The sequence below is a fragment of the Ovis aries genome, chromosome 14, assembly GCF_016772045.2.
Source record: "Ovis aries strain OAR_USU_Benz2616 breed Rambouillet chromosome 14, ARS-UI_Ramb_v3.0, whole genome shotgun sequence".
Classification (NCBI taxonomy): Eukaryota; Metazoa; Chordata; class Mammalia; order Artiodactyla; family Bovidae; genus Ovis; species Ovis aries.
In genome coordinates, this window is record NC_056067.1 from 10,012,722 (window position 1) to 10,030,753 (window position 18,032).

At 59.0% G+C, this 18,032-nt stretch overlaps 2 protein-coding genes across 4 annotated transcripts; one reads left to right on the plus strand and one right to left on the minus strand.

The window, feature by feature from the left end:
* Nucleotides 1–210: 210 nt before the first annotated feature.
* Nucleotides 211–9,719, minus strand: TAF1C (TATA-box binding protein associated factor, RNA polymerase I subunit C). Of its 2 annotated transcripts, XM_027977680.3 has the most exons (15): nucleotides 9,554–9,719; nucleotides 6,327–6,536; nucleotides 5,150–5,231; nucleotides 4,862–4,959; nucleotides 4,695–4,784; nucleotides 4,525–4,598; nucleotides 3,665–3,903; nucleotides 3,452–3,568; nucleotides 3,252–3,369; nucleotides 3,091–3,162; nucleotides 2,828–2,963; nucleotides 2,558–2,701; nucleotides 1,992–2,166; nucleotides 1,750–1,887; nucleotides 211–1,675 (listed from the first exon to the last, which is right to left on the minus strand). In XM_027977680.3, exons 2-15 carry the CDS (start codon nucleotides 6,462–6,464, stop codon nucleotides 726–728), a joined length of 2,571 nt encoding a protein of 856 aa, XP_027833481.1. In that variant the 5' UTR covers nucleotides 6,465–6,536; nucleotides 9,554–9,719; the 3' UTR covers nucleotides 211–725. The 2 variants fall into 2 exon arrangements, with proteins under 2 accessions (XP_027833481.1, XP_060253863.1); XM_060397880.1 differs by lacking the exons at nucleotides 4,525–4,598; nucleotides 4,862–4,959; nucleotides 5,150–5,231; nucleotides 6,327–6,536; nucleotides 9,554–9,719.
* A 1,328-nt stretch (nucleotides 9,720–11,047) lies between these two features.
* ADAD2 (adenosine deaminase domain containing 2) lies at nucleotides 11,048–17,516 on the plus strand. 2 transcript variants are annotated; one of them, XM_042231508.2, is made up of 11 exons: nucleotides 11,048–11,385; nucleotides 11,480–11,623; nucleotides 14,997–15,149; nucleotides 15,477–15,521; nucleotides 15,608–15,733; nucleotides 15,818–15,968; nucleotides 16,049–16,216; nucleotides 16,320–16,549; nucleotides 16,639–16,882; nucleotides 17,113–17,233; nucleotides 17,346–17,516. In XM_042231508.2, exons 1-11 carry the CDS (start codon nucleotides 11,070–11,072, stop codon nucleotides 17,448–17,450), a joined length of 1,803 nt encoding a protein of 600 aa, XP_042087442.2. In that variant the 5' UTR covers nucleotides 11,048–11,069; the 3' UTR covers nucleotides 17,451–17,516. The 2 variants fall into 2 exon arrangements, with proteins under 2 accessions (XP_042087442.2, XP_042087441.2); XM_042231507.2 differs by having other exon boundaries at nucleotides 15,608–15,968.
* The last annotated feature ends 516 nt before the right edge of the window (nucleotides 17,517–18,032 follow it).

The window sequence follows — 18,032 nt, forward strand, 5'->3', positions numbered from 1 at the left end:
GAACCATCCCATTCTTCTGAGAAGAAACCCAGGTCCCGCCCTGAGGCCTGTGCCACTCCCAGGGGTGGGGTGGGGTGATCTCCCCGCAGCAGAAGCAGGCTCGTCACTGGGGCCACAGAACCACAGAGGGCGAGAACCTAATGCACTGAGCATGGAAAGCCAGGGTAGGGGACGCAGCCAGCCTGAGAAAGTCCATCATTCAACACCAGGCTCAGTCATGGCTTTATTCAACCCCTAACATGGGTCCAAAGTGCCTCCCTCTCCACGTTAGATTGTCCTAGGAACCGCGTCACACAGACACTGACCACAAACCACCGCTGACACCCAGTGAGCGCGGGCTGGCCAGGGAGCTCATTTCACCATCACCCACAGCACCGAGGAGCCGGGGCTCTGGCCCCATGGTCACCAGGGGCCCGAGCGCACCTGCAGCCCCTGCCTCCAGCACAACGCTGTTAGCTGGAAGGGATCTCAGCGACACCGACCTTCGGGCCGGGGCTGCCAGGGCCCCGCCACGTGCCCCAGACCGTTGTGACCTATGGGAGAAAGCTACTGCTGTCCTCCTTCCCCCGACGTTGCTCTGACTGCTTCCGAGTGTCTCCCGTGCATGAAGGCGTTCCAGAAGCAGGTCTGCCCCCTGGGAACGGTTCTCTGATTTCTGTCTCAACCATGGAAGACACAGCTTATCGAGGATGGCAGGCTCCGGGCGCTGGCAACCTCCCCGGGCCTCAGAAGCCCATGCGGGGCTTCTTCCGGAGCCGCTGAGAGCTGGAGCGTGTGGCCAGGACGCTGGGGGTCTGGGAGGAGGGCGGGGTGGCGCCTTCTGGGGTGTCCCCTCGGGGCAGCTGCTGGACTATGCCATCCCGGGGGGCGTGCTGCCTGGAGGGCGTGGCCCGGACACTGGGGGTCTGGGAGGAGAGCGCAGAGGCCCCTCCTGGGGTGTCCGTGCAGAGCGGCAGCTCAGCCATGTAGTCCCGGAGGGTCTGCTGCCGCTCTGAGGGGATGCCCTGGGCCCAGGGCTCCTGCGTGAGCTCCTGGGAGGGCGGGGTCCTTGGGGGCTGGGGCCTGGCCTCGGGCAGTGTATGGTCTGGGCTGGGCGGGGGGCTGGCAGCGTCCGAGAGGTCCACACGGCCGCTGAGGGAGGAGAAGGTGCTGGACAGCTGAGTCCGGCGCTTGTGCCGCTTGGGCTGCTTCCTGGGCCCGGCGCGGCCGCCCCGCTGCCTCTCCCACCAGGCCGCTGCCCCGAACTCCCAGGCTGCCTCCAGACGCTCGCTGAGCTCATCCTCGGGGCCAGGCTCGGGGCCGGGGGGCCGCTCCTCTGGGGGGAGCAAGCCCAGGTCTCTCCGCTGTAGGAGCTGCCCCTGGGCCATGGCCCTGCGGAAACCCTCGGGCACCGGCCCCTCCACCTTCTGTGGCTCGAAGCCTCCCAGCAGCCGCCGGTGGGAGAAGGTGGGTGCTGCCCACACCGGGGGAGCCAGGGGCACCTCCAGCAGGGCCTCCAGCCACCGGCTGCAGCAGGCAGCGGCCTGGGGTGTCCAGGAAGCTGCGGGGGCACGAGCATTGGGCCCGGGGTCTGCCCGGAGGTGGAAGCGCTGGTGGAAGACATCTCCGGCTGCAGAGAGCTGGAAGAGCGACAGCACTGGTGTGGAGGTGGGGGGCGGGATGGCAGCAGCCAGACCTGGGGACGGAAGGACAGTGACCAGACAGCACAGCGGGGGCGTGGCTCCCCACACGCCCCAGCCCCCAACGCACCTATGGAGGGCGCTTTCAGACGCTCTTGCAGCCGCTGGTGACTCTTGGGCTCCAGCAGGGGGAAGGCCGAGAGGGAGTCGCTCCTGGTGGGGAGAGACTGGGGGAGCCCCGCCAGCCGGGGTGTGGAGGCCCCCACTCCTGGAGGAGAGACAGACAGCTGAGGCTCCGTCCAGGCCCGCCCCACGCCCCGCCCACCTGCCCCGCCCCCTGCCCTGCCCCGCCCACCCACCTGGCCCCCTCACCTGCGAGGTGCAGCAGCTGCAGCTCCCCTCCTTGGCCGGCCAAGAGCAGCGGCTGGGGGAGGCCTGGGCTCGGCGGCGGCAGCAGCCGGGCCAGCAGGGGCGCAGAGTGGAGGCCATGGTTCCACTTGAGCAGGGGCACCAAGGGGAGGCGCTCATCCATCAGGTAGAGGGAGAACTGGCAGAAGACAGGGGGGGCGGGGATGAGACTGATGGGTCGTGACCGGTCTCTCTCGGCTGCCCCCCGGACCCTTCCAGAGCTCCGGGTTTTCAGAGTAGCCCGGCTCTGCGCAGGAGGTGTCTCCCCAGCAGGCATCCCTCATCCTGATGCCCCCGCTGAGAGAGGGGCTCTCAGGAGAGGCTCTCACAGCCTTCCCCACCCTTGCCCAAGGCTGGCACACATGCCTAGACACCCAGGAGCGCTCAGGGTGCTGAGAGGGTGGGGTGGGGCAGGGCTAGACCTCCTCCCCCTCTGCCCCTCCCCATCCCCGGCTGCATCCAGGGCCTGTGACCTGTGTCTCCAGTGACCTGAGATAGGGCAGGGCAGAGAGAAGGGGAGGTGAGCCCACCTGGGTGCAGACGAGGTGGAGCATGGGGTGCAGAGACTCGGGGCCGAGATCCCCCAGGTGCTGGGTGAGCAGGATTCGCTCTCCTTTCTGGCACGCCGCCTCTGCCCCTCCACGAAAAAGCAGCAGACCACAGCCCAGCGGGCCCTGGGGGACACGCTGGGTCAGCTCTCCCACAGTCCGCCATCCATGGTTCCAACCGGCCAGGGACTTGCTCTGGCCCTGCGGCTTGTCACGCCCGCTGGCAGAGGCCCCCCTGCCCCATGTCCTCACCTGAGTGTCCACCATCTTCACTCCGGTGCGGTCACCCACCGTCAGCACTCGAGGGTGGGCGGTGAAGTCTGCCCAGCGCCAGGGAGAAGGGTCCCGGAACACCAGGGTCTCGGGGTCCTTGTAGATTTGCCGCAGCCTTGGAGAGACAGGCCAGCCATGGCAGGGGGACAGGCTGCGGGGAAGGACTGCGCACCCTGGCTAGGTCCCGGCCAGGTTCTGGGGGGCTCGTGTTGCGGTGGGGGTTTCTGTGGCAGGGGCCTTACCTGTCTTCGGCGCTCCACAGGCAGACGGCTCCAGAGCGGCTGCAGATGACCAGCTCTCCGGGCAGGTGAGGGCTGCAGGGCACACACGTGAGGAAGGCTGGGCCACCCCTTCTCCCAAGCCTACCTCCATGCACACCGTCCCCTCCCCCCAAGTTTCTCACCTGAGGCTGATCCCTGTGGCCCCCTTGTCCACCTGCAGCACCTGGAGAGGGGCCGGCTGCCCCTGCATACTGACCTTCCACAGGGCACAGTGGTGGTCAGAGCGGACAGCCAGCAGAGCTGGAGGAGGGAGAGGGTAAGGGTCAGGGTCAGGGTCAGCAGCAGGTCAGTGAGCAGCCACGGGAGGTATCCACGGCCTTACCTTCTCCCTGCACGCTGCGGGTCACCACCTGCCGGACAGGTCCCCGGAGCTGGATACGGCCAAGGTCTCTGAGAACCTGGGGCTCGCTCTCTGGGGTCAGACTGACCTTCTGGAAACCTGGGCATCTTGCTAAGGACAGGTTCACAAACTATGGCCACTCAAGGCCCACAACTCCCTGCCCATCCCTGGCCTGTGCTCAGCAAGGGAGGATACACAGTGTGTCCATGGCACTGCCCATGGGGTAGACCAGCTGCCCAGCCCCGGGAGTCCTGCCGGGCACCCAGGCCAGCGCACCCCCGGTGCAGGCATCATCCAGGAGCAGCCGCTCCCAGCGCAGGGCCAGCTCCTCGTGCAGCAGCTCTCCCAGGAGGCTCGCCACCGACGTGCTCAGGATCGGGGCCCCAAGGATGGAGAACCGGCGCTGGCGCTGGCTGAGGTAAGCCCAGGGACAGCTGGGGCGAGAGGATGGCGGGAGGGTCAGGCCGGCCCGGGGGGGCCCAGTGCAGCGGATGAGTGTTTAAATCAACCTGGAACTCCTTCCTCTGCGAGAGCACCCGACCCTGCTCCTGTGCTGCAGTCACGCGACCCAGGCCTGGGAACTCGGGAGTCGTCCTAACCACAGTGATTGGCTCACACCGGGCATGACACCCAAGCCAAGCCAAGCCAAGCCCAGCACACCCTTCCTGGGACTTCTGCTGGTGCCTCAGGAAGGCCACTAGCCCTCTCCCTGGAATCAATGGCCTCTCCCTGGAATCATAAACCACGCTGCTGCCACCTGGAAACAGTCTGCCTAGGAACTAAGCCAAGCAGAGGCAAGTGGGTGAGAAGGTGAAGGGCAAAGGCAAAGCCCTACTGACACCTGGATGCAGCCATGTCTACTCTCCATGAGCTTGCAGTCCTTCCCCCCTGCACTGCTAGCACAGCTGGGGTCTGTATGAGGAAATATGGCTCATGCTTGCACTGGGGAGGGTGGAAGCAAATGTTGATCGGAACCAGCATCCTGGCCTGGATCCTTCCAAAGCCCCACCACCAGCTAGGCCTACCCAACCCGTCCTCTCTCACTAGCCACTTGCCCCCAGGGCTGGTGTCCACCGAGGTCCTGGAGTAGCCTCTTCACACTGACCACTGTCTTCGTCTTAGAGCGGCTCTGTGTGGAAAGGCCTTGTCAAGCTCACACGCCCTAGGGCCCAGCCCAATGGGAAGTGGGGTGCCTCCCCGCTCCTGGCCAGCCAGGGTTACTCACATGTGCTCCTTCCAGTTTGAAATTCTCCAGCAGTAGCCTCCCCAGGGGTGCAAAGGCTATGTCTCCGTGGTTCCACAAGAACCGGCTGATCTGCGGGAGGAAAAGAGGCCGGGTCAGGAGGCACAGCCCCGGGCCCACGGCACTGTCCACCGGGTGGGCCCGCGCACCTGCTCAGTAACATCCAGCACGACTCGGGGATGTCTCCGGAACTGGTAGCCTCCCCGGAAAAGCAGATCTTTGGCAGTCAGGCCGGGGTCCCAGGGATCTGAGGGAAGAGGGAGGCTGGGAAGGGACTGAAGTGGAACCAGGTGTCCCAGTGCCTAGAGATGCCAAGGACCCTGCTGGGTGGAAGCAATCAGCAGGGGGCACGGAGTTGGGGGAGAGGCCTCAGGGTGGGGGCTGGGGAAGAAGCCGTGAGTGGGAACAGCTCGGGGCCCCCAGCCCGAGCTCCTTACCAGGACCAGGAGGCAGCAAGGGCAGGGGCCCAGGCGTGTCAGGCTCCCAGAGCAGGGCCTTGGCCACATGCGGCGCGCTATCCTGAGGAAACACCACCACGGCCAAAGTGCAACAGTGAGCGAGCGCCCCGGCCAGGCCCTGTCATCAGCTTTTGTCTCTTCTCAACTCCTTCAGTCCTTAGCAGGCGCCTGCCAAGCCGGTCGCTCACTGTCACTTTAATGATGAAGAGAACGGGAGGAACAGGGGGCCGTCCCTGGCCCCAGGCAGCAGCCAGAAAAGAGAAGGGCCGGGGCCTGAGCCCAGGCAGCCTGACTCTGGCCTGTGCTGCCCACATCCAGGCTGCGCTGCTCCAGAGGACCGCCCGGCCTTCACTAGCCGGCCTGGGTCTCACCCGTGCATCACGTACACTCGGGAGACCGTACAGTCACCCCCAGGCTCCCCTACTCCCCTGCAGGGCTGGCCTCAGACAACTCAGCTCCACACTCGGGATGGAAAAGGAGCAGGTGAGGCTCCTGATGGAAGCCCTTCTTGTCAAGTGAGTCCTGCAAACCTCACCCCCACCCCCGCCGCCCTTCCAGTGCCTCTCTTAAATTTCTCACCCACGTGCCTCTGCCTGGCGTAACCCTTAGCCAGCCTGTCTCCAAGTGGCAGCTGATGGCTTAGGCGTCCAGGGTAAGAGCAGGTGTCCTTCTTCTCCCAGGAGGTCTCCCCGCCCCCCTCACATTGCCCTGTGCGGCTCCAGCATCCTTTTGGTTTCGCTCAGAGCTGTCCACACTTTGAAATGATTTTATCTTCTGCCCTATTCACTTGTTAGTCCCTATTCCACCTACCTGTTCCCCAGGGGCAGGAAGCGCATCTGACTTACTCACTCTGGATCCCCAGAGCCTGATAAGGCACCTGGCACACAGTAGAGCTATTCAGTGAGTATTCGTTGAACAAACAGAGGAAGGAGAAGGCAGGGGGAGAGGGAGCCAGGAAGGAGGCTGAATCTTCTGTGGATGGTAGGGCGCCCCAGGTCCCCAAAGGATGGGATTCTGGTTGAGCCTGGGTCTTAGTAGATTTGTACCAAAGCCCCCCACCCTGCACTCCTGCCAACTGGTGTGACCTCTAGGGTGGGGGAGGGGGGTGCAAACGGGCCCTCCCCCAAGCCACCAAGGCTCTCCCTGCCATCCTCACCTGAGAGCCTTGGGGTGAGAACGCCGGCAGGGTCAGCGCGTCTCTCCAGCTGCACATGAACGACAGGTCAGGGACATCGCTCTGACCAAGGGGGCCAGTCATGAACAACGAGGGTGGGAGGGAGCTGGGGAAGTCCATCTTGAAAAACAGTAGCCACCGTCACCCTGGCCTTCCTCAGAGACCTGAACCGGACAGCGGCTTCCGGGGCTCCTGGGAGAGTGAAGAGTGTCTTAATGGGAGGATAATCTCTTTGGGGAAGCAGATAACGAAGAACAAACGAATATGTTACCGAACGCCCGAGAATAGTAGGTGCTATTCCAAAACCAAGCAACCCGCCAGGAGGGAAGGGATGGCAGGGCCTGAGGGTGTGCTTTTTAGCATCGTAGCTTCATGAAGGTGATGTTCGGCACACACAGAGCCTAATGAGAGAGACAAACATGCCAACTACGGGAGAGAGGGTACTGGGAAGAATGAACAGCAAGAACAAGAGTCCTGGGGCAGGAGTATGTGAGAAGCAACTGGGTAGCCATGGGAAAAACTAGGTGGTGAGTGATGGGGGCTGAAGTTAGAAGGTGGCTGGTGGTGATCAGCTTCCATCACGCTCTCACGTATTACATTATAATTACACAGTCCTACCTAGACGACAAGCCCCACACTCTAGGTTACACTCTAAAGACAAACTCAAGTTCCCCAAAGCCAGAGATGAGTTATTATTTGTCTGCCTTCCCACTGTCAAGTACAGTACCTTCCAACAAAAAGGAACCAACTGTGTGTTGAATAATAATGTTTATGTCAAAGGGCTTTGGTGACTGCAGCCATGAAATTCAAAGATCTCTGCTCCTTGGAAAGGGACACCATGACAAACCTAGACAGTGTATTAAAAAGCAGAGACACTTTGCCAACAAAGGTCCATATAGTCAAAATTTGTTTCTTTTCAGTAGTCATATATGGATGTGAGAGTTGGACCAAAAAGAAGCCTGAGCACTGAAGAACTGATGCTTTCAAACTGTGGTGTGGGAGAAGATTCTTCAGAGTCCCTTGGACTGCAGGTAGATCAGCCAGTCAATCCTAAAGGAAATCAACCCTGAATATTCACTGGAAGGACTGAAGCTTAAGCTCCAATACTTTGGCCATCTGATGCGAAGAGCCGCCTCATTGGAAAAGACTAAAACTGGGAAAGATTGAAGGCAGAAGGAGAAGAGGGTGGCAGAGAATGAGATGGTTAGATAGCATCACTGACTCAGTGGACGTGAACTTGAGCAAACTCCAAGAAATAGTGACAGACGGGGAAGTCTGGTGTGCTGCAGTCTGTGGGGGTCACAAAGAGTGTGAACAACAACAAAATACAAAGTGCTCAACAAGAATAAGCAGCTGGAATATCCTTTAATACACGCAAAAATAAGAGCAGTTCTCACTTACTGAGTGCCAGCATCTGCCTGACATGGTACTACAAGTTTTATTCTCCTGCCCCTCATATGGAGGTCAGGAAACAGGCTGGGAAAGAGCAACTTGCCCAAGGCCAATAGCGTGATCCTCCAGCGGCTCCAAAACCCCAGTTCTAAACCACAACTCTCTCTGCATCCAGAAGCGAGCACCAGCCTCAGAGCCTGATGATGCAAAACCTTTCCTCTTAGAGCTACCACTGCATGTATCCATTTATTTTGTAACCTCTATACCTCCAGGTACTCTGAGCACCTTGCAAAGTGCTCACCACACAGTAAATGTTGGTAGATGGTAAAGAATCTCCCTGCAATGCAGAAGATTGAGGTTTGATTCTTGGGTAGGGAAGATCCCCTGGAGAAGGGAATGGCAACCCTCTGCGGTATTCTTGCCTGGAGAATTCCATGGACAGAGGAGCCTGGAAGGTTACAGTCCATGGGGTCACAAAGAGTCGGACACAACTAAGTGACTAGCACTTTCACTTTTCAAACGAGGAACTTCCCCTGTGGTCCAGTGTCTAAGACACCTCACTCCCAATGCAGAGGGCCCAGGTTCGACTCCTGGTCGCAGAACTAGATCCCATATGCTGCAACTAAGAGTTCGAATGCCACAACTAAAGATTCTGAGTGCCACAACTAAGACCCAGTGCAGTCATGTAAATAAATAAATAATAAAAAAACTTGTCAAAAGAATGTGTTTCTCAGGGCACGAGTCAGCCTCATTCTAATTGTGGCTTATATGCTTTATCTCTTCCTCGGGACTGCTCTCTGGGACAGGAACTGTATCAGATTCATTTCTGACCTCCTGGCATCTGATTGTTGTTGTCTTTCTCCTTCATCACAGGAGAGGACAGTGGTGGGAATGCGTCTTTTCACCAGAGGACCTTTTCACACTCTCTCTCCACTAAAAATGAACACCATTGTCCTTCCTACCCACCTAAAAAATCTGCCCCCATCCTTCAGATTTTGAGTCAGGAAGCCTCTCCTGGTTCTCCCAGCCCTGTCCCACATCACCCTGCATCCCTCCTCTGGAGCACGCATTGCGATGTGTGATAAGATATTTAAAGCTAAAGCTATGTGATTCCAAACTGCTCTGAGAGTCCGCATGGGGAAGGGACTTTATCCCCGGTGCCTGCCTTATTTACTACGTGATGGATAGGAAAGCCTGGAGCACTGCATGCAGTCCATGGGCTCGCAAAGAGTCGGACACGACTGAGCAACTGAAATGAACTGAAATCAGTACGTAAAAGCTGAAGGCACAAATCCAAGAATGAGGAACTTGACAGTCTCAAACAAACGCAGGGAGGCTGAGGGAGCTGGTGGAGCCCACGACCTCAGAGAACCCCCGAGACAAGACAGCCTCGATTTCCCGCCCTCATCTCTCCCGGACTCGAATTTAGACCTCCGGAGTTTCGTCGGGTCTGCACGAACGCCGGGTGCGGCAATAGGTGCGCCTGCCCGGGGATGGGAGAGGGGATCCGGGAGGCCCTTCCCTTTAGACCTCTACTCGCCCACGTCCTCCCCATCCGTCTCCTCCCTCTCCACGTCGAGGCCCCAGAATTTCAACCCAAGAACAGCAGGCATCTCGCACCAAGCGCTGTATGCCAGACAGTTGTTGCTACGACGCTTTACAACGGCGTGATGCTCCCCGTTCCATGAGCCAGCGGCTGCTCACCACCAACTCTGCAAAGGTTGGGCGACTCGTCCCAAAGCCACACAGTTTGGAGCCTGTGGATGCGAGCACGGGGACCCGCCCCTCCGTCCCGTCGGGGCGGCGCGCGCACTTACGTAATCCCGTCGCGCCGTGCTCGTCGGGGAAACCGACCTCCGCGTGACGCTCGCTTGACCCTCGTGCCACGAGGGAGCCCCAAGGCAGAACCCTAGCTCTTGAGCCCGCAACCCGACAGCTCCACAGAAGCGATGAACCGCCTCCCCCGGCTGGGCCGGAAATGCTTCATGGAAGGCAGGAAGTCCCGCCTCCCAGCCCGGCCTAAGGGGCGCTCCAGAGCGCCACCTCCCGGGCGGAGGGAGAATGCGAGTGCAGATGGCGCCGTGGGCACTGGAAATTAAGTAAAAGTGAAAGTGAAAGTGAAGTCGCTCAGCCGTGTCCGATTCTTTGCGACCCCATGGACTGAAGCCCGCCAGGCTCCTCTGTCCATGGGATTCTCCAGGCGAGACTACTGGAGTGGGTTGCCATGCTCTCCTCCAGGGGATCTTCCTGACCCAGGGATCGTACCTGCGTCTTTTCCAACTCCTGCATTGCAGGCAGATTCTTTACCGTGAGCCACCAGGGAAGTCCTCAGAATTGTCTTTCTTGAGGTCAATCCTTGAACCGTTTGGGAGACTGAATCTACCTTGCTCCATATCTGCTCTTCCAAGTCAAATGTTAACAGGTGCTACCAACTGTTTCTCTACGCCTTAGCGTCCACATTGCCCCCGTCCTGGCTCGTGTTGTCAGATCCGAAGGTAGCAAGCAGCAGCAGCAGCAGCAACAGCAACACAACTTACAGACCATAAACTCAGTAACTGGTCACATTTTCCCGGTCACTGGCTCCTCAAGACTGTTAAAATTTTCATCTCCTTCAAGCAACCGTGCTGCATGATAGCAAGCCACATGTAAATTGTCTTCATCCTCAACTTTATTTTTGTTATTTCTCCTTCATCGCTAGACCCTCATTTTTAAGAATTGCTATCTTGACATGTTTTTACGAACCAACACAGATTCACTTCTGAGGAAAAAAAAAAAAAAAAGCGGGGGTGGGGTGGGGAGGGCAGGATATCAAATGACTAATTTTAGCTAGAGCCCACGTGGAACACTTACAGTTGGCTTCAGGAAGGCTTAAGGTGAACAGATTTTAAATGTAGGCCCTAAAGACTCTGTGAGGCTGCTACAAATGAAAACACCATCACTTACAGAATGAGCACCTCCCATCCTCCTCTAGGCTCAGCTGCTTAAGCAGCTGGGGAGGGCAGGCTGGCAAAATGGGGAGTGCAGGGCATCCTTGGACGGCAGCAGGGGTGAGGTGCTGAACTTGGGTCCCCAGACTCCTCCCCTGGTCTTTGTTTCCCGAATACCACACAAACAAGCGCAGAGAAGAAGATGATAGGACGGTCTTGTCCTCCACCCTCACCTTACACCCGGAGCCCCGCCCTTGAAATAAGGAGGTTGGCCAGGTGGCCACTTAGTCCACATCCAGGCTCAAGCTGCCTGGGAGACTAGCCTTCCCATTGGCTGGGCATACTGTCCTGCTACAGTTTTATGGGCTCTCATTGGCTACGAGTGAGGCGGGAGGCGGAGCTCACCATGCGCGGACGGTTGTACCACGTGCTCCCCACGTGGGCGCTCGCTCTGGCGTGTAAAAAGGCGCAGGTGGCGCCAGAACGTGCCTGCTGTTCCCTCCCGCCCTCGAGTCCAGCCATGGCTTCACAGGCCAGCACAGCTCTGGGCACCGACGACAGTGGCCGCAGGAAGCCCCGTCTGGCAGCATCACTGCAGATCAGCCCAGGGTCCAGCTCCTGGAGGCCCTCGGCCAGTCTGGGCCAAGAGCCTGCTCCCACCCCCAACGCAGAGAACAATGAAGCGGGCGGGCAGCTCCAGGCCTCGGCAGCAGCTGGGGATGGTGAGGCCTGGGTGGGGGCAGGGATCAGGGAGCTGGGGGGTGCTGGGCACGGGAAGGATGAGGAGGTCCCTGAGGGTCGTTGTACCACCCGCAGGGCCCGCGGGCGACTTCCCGAAGGTGACCAGACATCTGGGCCTGCAGCTCAAAGACCCGCCGCCGGGCCAGGCCGTGGCCTCGCTTACTCAGTACGCGGCCAATCTGGGTGTCTCCCTGATATTTCGAGAAAGCCAAACAGCAGGTGAGGCCCAGGGGGCTGGGATGGCAGCATGCCCTGGGCTGTTCTCAAATGAAGCCAGGAAGACTGAGTTGGGCCTGAGCCTGGGGCCCGAGGTAGGCCTGCTGTGAGCAGCATGGTGCCAGGGGCACCAGGTACCCCAGATTTCTAACTAGCAGGTGATGGGGGGCCAAATCTGAAGCTCGGGTTGGTTAAAGGACCTGCCTCAAGCTACCAGCCTTTCAGCAGGCCTTTTTGAAGGTCAGTTATATACAATTACAGTTGCCATGCCAGCATTGGAGAGGAGGTGCCTAAGTGAGGGCCCGCCCACCCCAACTCAGAGAGGTTATCAGATACAGCTTAATGATGGCAACACTGTATACAGGTGTAGTGGTTACAGTCCTCCTCCTGGAACCACCAAGATCAATACACCAGGTCCCTCCTAGATTCAGATTCCCAACTTTCAGCCAGCACATTCCCTGCTTCTAAGAACTTTTGGGAGCATTTGTAAAACTTCCTAGGAGAACCTCAAACTGAGTAACTCAAAATGAGATAATGTATTTTTAAAAAAATCTACCTGGGATTTATTTTAATCAGGTATGTTAAGACAGCAGATGTCAGAGTGCTTGTCACAAAGGGGTAAGTATGGATCCTAGAAACAGGCACAGATGGCCATGGAGGGCTGTGCAGGAAAGGATGGGGTGGCGAGGAGGGGCCAGGCACAGCCCCGGGCGTTAACTGGGTTTTCTTGGGAAAGAATGGTTGGAGCAGGGTACCTATGCAGAGTGAGATTAGGATTGATAAAAGCAAGACACTGGATAAATTTAGGGGTTATGGGGTGTTTCCTAGCTGCCTAGTACCTGGCCTCAGGGTTGATTTAGGGCATGGGGAATGTTGGCTTGTCAGAGTTCTGTGGTTGGGGTGTGAGCTCTGGATTGATCGGTTTTTATATGAAAGAGTGAGCTTGCAGAGAAGTTGTTTGCTATGTCTAGGAATTAGCTAGTCCTGGGAGGGATGGTTTCTCCAGAATTAAATCCCCAAATGCCAGAGCATCAAGAATACAGAAAATAGGGACTTCCCTTGTAGTCCAGTGACTAAGACTCTGATCTCCGTTGCCCGGATTTGATCCCTGGTTGGGAAGCTAGATCCCGCAGGCTATAATTAAGATTTCGCATGCTGCAACTAAAAAAAAAAGGAAATCAATTCAATACCAGTAATGACAGCTAACATTCATGAGTTCTGGGTGACAGACCGAGTGTTATTTGAAGGTCTTCAGACACATTAACACACTGAGTCCTCACAAGTATTCTTCAAGAAAGGCAGATACCATTACCTTTGCTTTACAGATGGGAAGACTGAGGCCAGAGAGGCTGAAACTGCCAGGGGGCAGTCTGGTTTCAGAGCCTGAGCCGAACCACTGAGTAATATTGCCACTCCCTTCCGCCTAAGGTCCCTCTTTCCACTGTCGATGTGGGTAGGCACTTTTTGTCATTTCTAGTCTTCATTTTGGTAAATTTTCGAAGAATAGTATAAAAGAGCTCCCATAAACTCTTCACCCAGATTCTCCAGTTAGCATTTGCCACATTTACTTTGTCTTCTTCTCTCCATGTATATTTATATATAAATATCCACATTGATTTGTTTTGAACAATCTGAAGGCTTAATTACCCCTTAAATATTTCAACATATATTTTCTAAGAACAAGGGCATTGTCTTACATAATTGCAGCACAAGGATCAAATTCTGGAAACTTAACAAGTGACCCCATGCACTATCCAGTCCATGGAACTCTCCAGGCCAGAATACTGGAGTAGGTAGCCTTTCTCCAGGGGGTCTTCCCAACCCAGGGGTCGAACCCAGGACTCCCGCATTGCGAGTGCATTCTTCACCACCTCAGCCACAGGGAAGCCCAGTAATACTGGAGTGGGTAGCCTAGCCCTTCTCCAGCAGATCTTTCTGGCCCAGGAATCAAACCAGGGTCTCTTGCATTGCAGGCAGATTCTTTACTAGCTGAGCTATCGGGGAAGCCCATTGATGTAATACTATTACTTAGTTACCATGTTCACATTTTGCCACTTGTCACAGTGATGGGCATTTTTTCCCCAATCCAGCACGATTTATTACATCAGCCTCTTTAACCTCTTTTTATTTGAAACAGTTGCTCAGGCTGTAAGGATAAGGTCTGGTTATTCGGCAGAAAGTTGTCCGTTTGGGTTTGTCTGTTTCCTCAGGATTGGGTTCAAGTGATGCATAACCAGCGGAGGCATCTGTGGCAGCCTCATGTCTGTGGCGTGCATCCCGCCGGGGGCCCGAGATCTCCTTACTCTACCCCTGGGGTGTCAGCTGGGGGTCCTAATCACGGTGGTGTCGCCAGGCGCCTTCACTTCCCTGCCTGCTGTGTCATCAGTCGTCCAGGCGGGGCATCTTACGGTGGTGTGGCCATCCTTCTCCCTAGAACTCCATCCCCCCGTGGTTGTAGCATCCTTTGATGATTGTGGCCAGAGTTGCCTATTACCGCACTGGCTGCCGGAGAGTCCTGATGCCAGCCTTCCTGCTGCATCTCCCAGCTGGCCTTCTTTTGTAAATATCTGTTTGGCTGCCTTGAGTCTTAGTTGTAGCACACGGGGTCTTCGTTGACACATGTGGGATCTTTTGTGGCCCATGGGCTCAGTAGCCGTGGCTCAGTAGTTTCCGCAAGGCATCTGGGATCTTACTTCCCTGCCTAGGGATTGAACCCACCTCCCCTGCATTGGAAGGCAGATTCTTAACCACTGGACTGCCAGAGAAGTTTCCCTAACTGGCATTGTTGTTGCTCTTTTAAAGTAGATGAATCTCCACGCTAGGGAGGAGTATTGAAATTCGGATTCTCTTTGAAAGAAACAGGCAGCCCTTTTGGGAGACAAATTTAGCAGCAGGTAACAGCAAATACTGTGAATGGAAATAAATGTATGCCCTTTGACCAGCTGACCCCTGTTCTAGGATTTTCATTTGTCTCTGCTGTGTCATAAGTAACACCTGGAGTGGTCATGTTTGGAAGACGAGCTTCTTGTAGAGAAGAAATAGAGCAGTGTGTCTGAGAGAGGACAGGGGATGTCCCTCCTGGAGGCAGTGCAGCCCTGGATCTAGGTCCTGCCAGCACCTGGGCTCACTGTCCACCTGCCTGCTGTGTACCCCTCTGTACAATGGGGTCACAGGGACCTATTTCAGAGGGGCTGGTGCAGATCTGTGAGCAGGCATGGCCTGGCATGCCGAGGCCTACACCGGCCTGGACAGAGCTCAGCAGGCTGTCTGCCCGACATTCTGGTCATCCTTGCTGGCAGGTGTCGTGGTCCTGCTAGGAAGTGCCTGGGACAAGGATGAGGTGCACGGTACCACTTCTCAGCTTCTCCTTCCCCAGACCCCTGCTCGCCCTTCTCTGTGTCCGTGGAGCTGGATGGGGTGGTCTGCCCCCCGGGCACCGCCAACAGTAAGCCGGAGGCCAAGCAGCAGGCGGCTCTTTCTGCCCTCCACTACATCCGGCGTCAGCTGGAGGGCCCAGCTGCAGGGGCAGGTAACCCAGGGTGCGGCGGGGGTGGGAACACACGTGTGCCTGCGGTGAGTTGCTGCAGAGACCATCTGGGCACCAGGACCCGGCCTGCAGGGAGCTGGGGGTGGAGACATGAGCAGACCCCTGCCCTAACGTCCTTTGAAGCCCACCCACCCTGGGCCCAGGGACTGCTGGGGGCAGCTGAGGGACGTTTGGCTTCTGGAGGATGACCCAAGCCCCCCACCCCCAAACATACCGCTCGCTAGTGGGACCTCTTGAATTCCTGAAGGATGAAGGATGGGAGGGCAGTCCCCAGCACCCACAACAGCCAACCTTTTGTCTGTCTTCCAGAGCCCCCAAAGACCCCCAACCAGCCTCTCGCTCCTCTGAGCATAGGTAGGTGAGACCCCACTGACGCCCGTCCCCCCGGCATGAGAGGGCATGTCCTGTGAAGCCGCCTCTGCCCTGTCCCTCCCCTGCAGAGAACATTGTGACCCACGAGCAGCGCTGCGCGGCTGTGGTCAGCGCGGGCTTCGACCGCCTGGTGGACGCCAGCTCGCCGTACTGGGCCTGCAAGGGAACTGTGGCTGCAGTCATCCTGGAGCGAGGTAGGGCGGCCCTGCCCCTGCCTCCCCGGGAAGGCCCTTGGGCCCCCTGCCTCAGGCCGGTCTTCTCTGCCTCCTTCCCCTCAGAGGTCCCGGGTGCCAGGGGCCACGCCAAGGAGACCTACCAGCTGGTGGCGCTGGGCACCGGCAGCGGCAGCTGCTCTGGGTGGCTGGACTTCTCGGGCCGGCAGCTCCACGACTGCCACGGGCTGGTGGTGGCCCGCCGGGCCCTGCTGAGGTGAGGGGCGGCGGGGGGCCCTCTGCCCAGCCAGCCCCGGGGAGATGGGACTGCCCCAGCTGCCACTCCACCGCCCCCAGGTTCCTGTTCCGGCAGCTCCTGCTGGCCACGCAGGGGGGCCCCACGGGCAAGGAGAAGTCCGTGCTGGCCCCCAAGCCGGGGCCTGGGCCCCCCTTCGCCCTCAAGCCCCGGATCTTCCTGCACCTCTATGTCAGCAACACCCCCAAGGGAGCCGCCTACGATATCTAGTATGTGGGGTACCAGGCGAAGGAGAGCCTGGGGGGGCCGCACCTGGGAGCGCCACATGGGGGTGGGAGAGGGGCCCTGACCCCTCACCCCGGTCCTCCACAGCCTCCCTCCGTCCTTGGAGGGCGGCCTCCTGCACGGCCCCCCACTCCGCCTGCAGGCCCACATCCAGGGGGAGCTGAAGCCGGTGTGCTACGTGGCCCCCGCGCTCCGCGACACCCACGTGGGCTGCCTCTCAGCGAGTGACAAGCTGGCACGCTGGGCCGTCCTGGGGCTGGGGGGGGCCCTGCTGGCCCACTTCCTGCCCCCCCTCTACACCACCAGCCTGGTCCTGGGTGAGCCCCACGGGGCAGGAGGGCAGGGGCGTGCCATGGGGAGGGAAGACGGGGGAACAGAGGCTCAGACCTTGTCCTGTGACCCACAGCTGACACCTGCCACGACCCACCGACCCTGAGCCGGGCCATCCACACCCGGCCCAGCCTCGACAGGGTCGTGGGGCCACGCCTGCCAGCCCCCTACACCCGGACCACACTGCACCTCTTTGCAGGGCCCTCAGTGGCCCCCTCCAACCTCACCCCCGACACTTGCCAGGGCCTGAGCCTCAACTGGAGCCTGGGGGACCCTGACATCGAGGTGGTGGATGTGGCCACCGGGCGTGTGAAGGCCAAGTGAGAAGGGCCTGGGGGTGGGCTGGACGGGGGTCTGACAACCCAGTGGTTGGTCCCCATTCCCTTGCCTGTGGGAAAAGAAGATGCATCTGGCCACCAGCCTCTTACCAGCAATGTGACCCCTGCCCCAAGATCGTCAGGGTGGAGGTGGTGTGAGAGGGTGGCGTGGGCCTTTGGCTCAGGCCTCCTTTCCGCTCCCCTGACGTTGGGCCCCTTTCTGTGCTTCCCAGCACTGCCCCTGGGCCTCCCTCCCGCCTCTGCAAGGCCGCCTTTCTCCGGGCCTTCCGCCAGGCTGCCCACGCCCTTGGGAAGTCCCACCTGCTGGCCTTGCAGACCTATGAGGCAGCCAAGGTGAGCGCCTTCCCACCCCCGCAGCCCTCTTTCCCGCAGCCCTCTTTCCCGCAGCCCTCTTTCCCGCACCCCCGGCAGGCACCCCCTCTCACCTGCACCTCTCCCGCCCTAGGCCGGGCCCTACCAGGAGGCTCGCCAGCAGCTCTCCCTCCTCCTGGACCAGCAGGGCCTGGGGGCTTGGCCCTCGAAACCACTGGTGGGAAAATTCAAAAACTGAAGCAGAGCTCCAGGGGCTGAGGTCCTGAGCCCAGCGGGACCCCGGTGGAGGAGTGCCAGTCGGGGGGTTGGGGGCCGGGGGCGGGGCGGGCACCCGTGCAAGGGTGAAGCCAGGAATGGAGGGAGGCCCTGGCATGGGGGCGGGGTGGGGTCTGCTGCACACTGGGGGCCTGAATAAAGAAGCTGATTCTGGTGCTCCTGTGTGCTGTTGGCTTTTTGGCGGGGAAGGGAAGAGCCCCAGTCCCCACCCTTCAGGCCCTCTGGGTCCTGCAAGAGGTGGGCAGCCCTGGGAGCTGGCAGGGGGCTCACTCCGAGTGGGTCCCACCCTGCCTCTGTGTTACTACAGCTGTCCCACCGGGTGAGGCTGTGATACCTGGAGCCCACGTGCTAACTGGGTGGGGGGTGCCACGCCCGCCTCTCAGGGGTGGGGGTTGTGCGGAGTCTGCAGGAACGTCCAGGCTCCCCAAGGACCTTGGGGGTGAAGGGAGGACAGTGCAGCCTGCCCATGCACACGCCCACCCCCCAACCCCAGTGCCAGGCACACATCTGCAGGCCGGGGCACCTCCCCAGCCTGGGCAGGGCC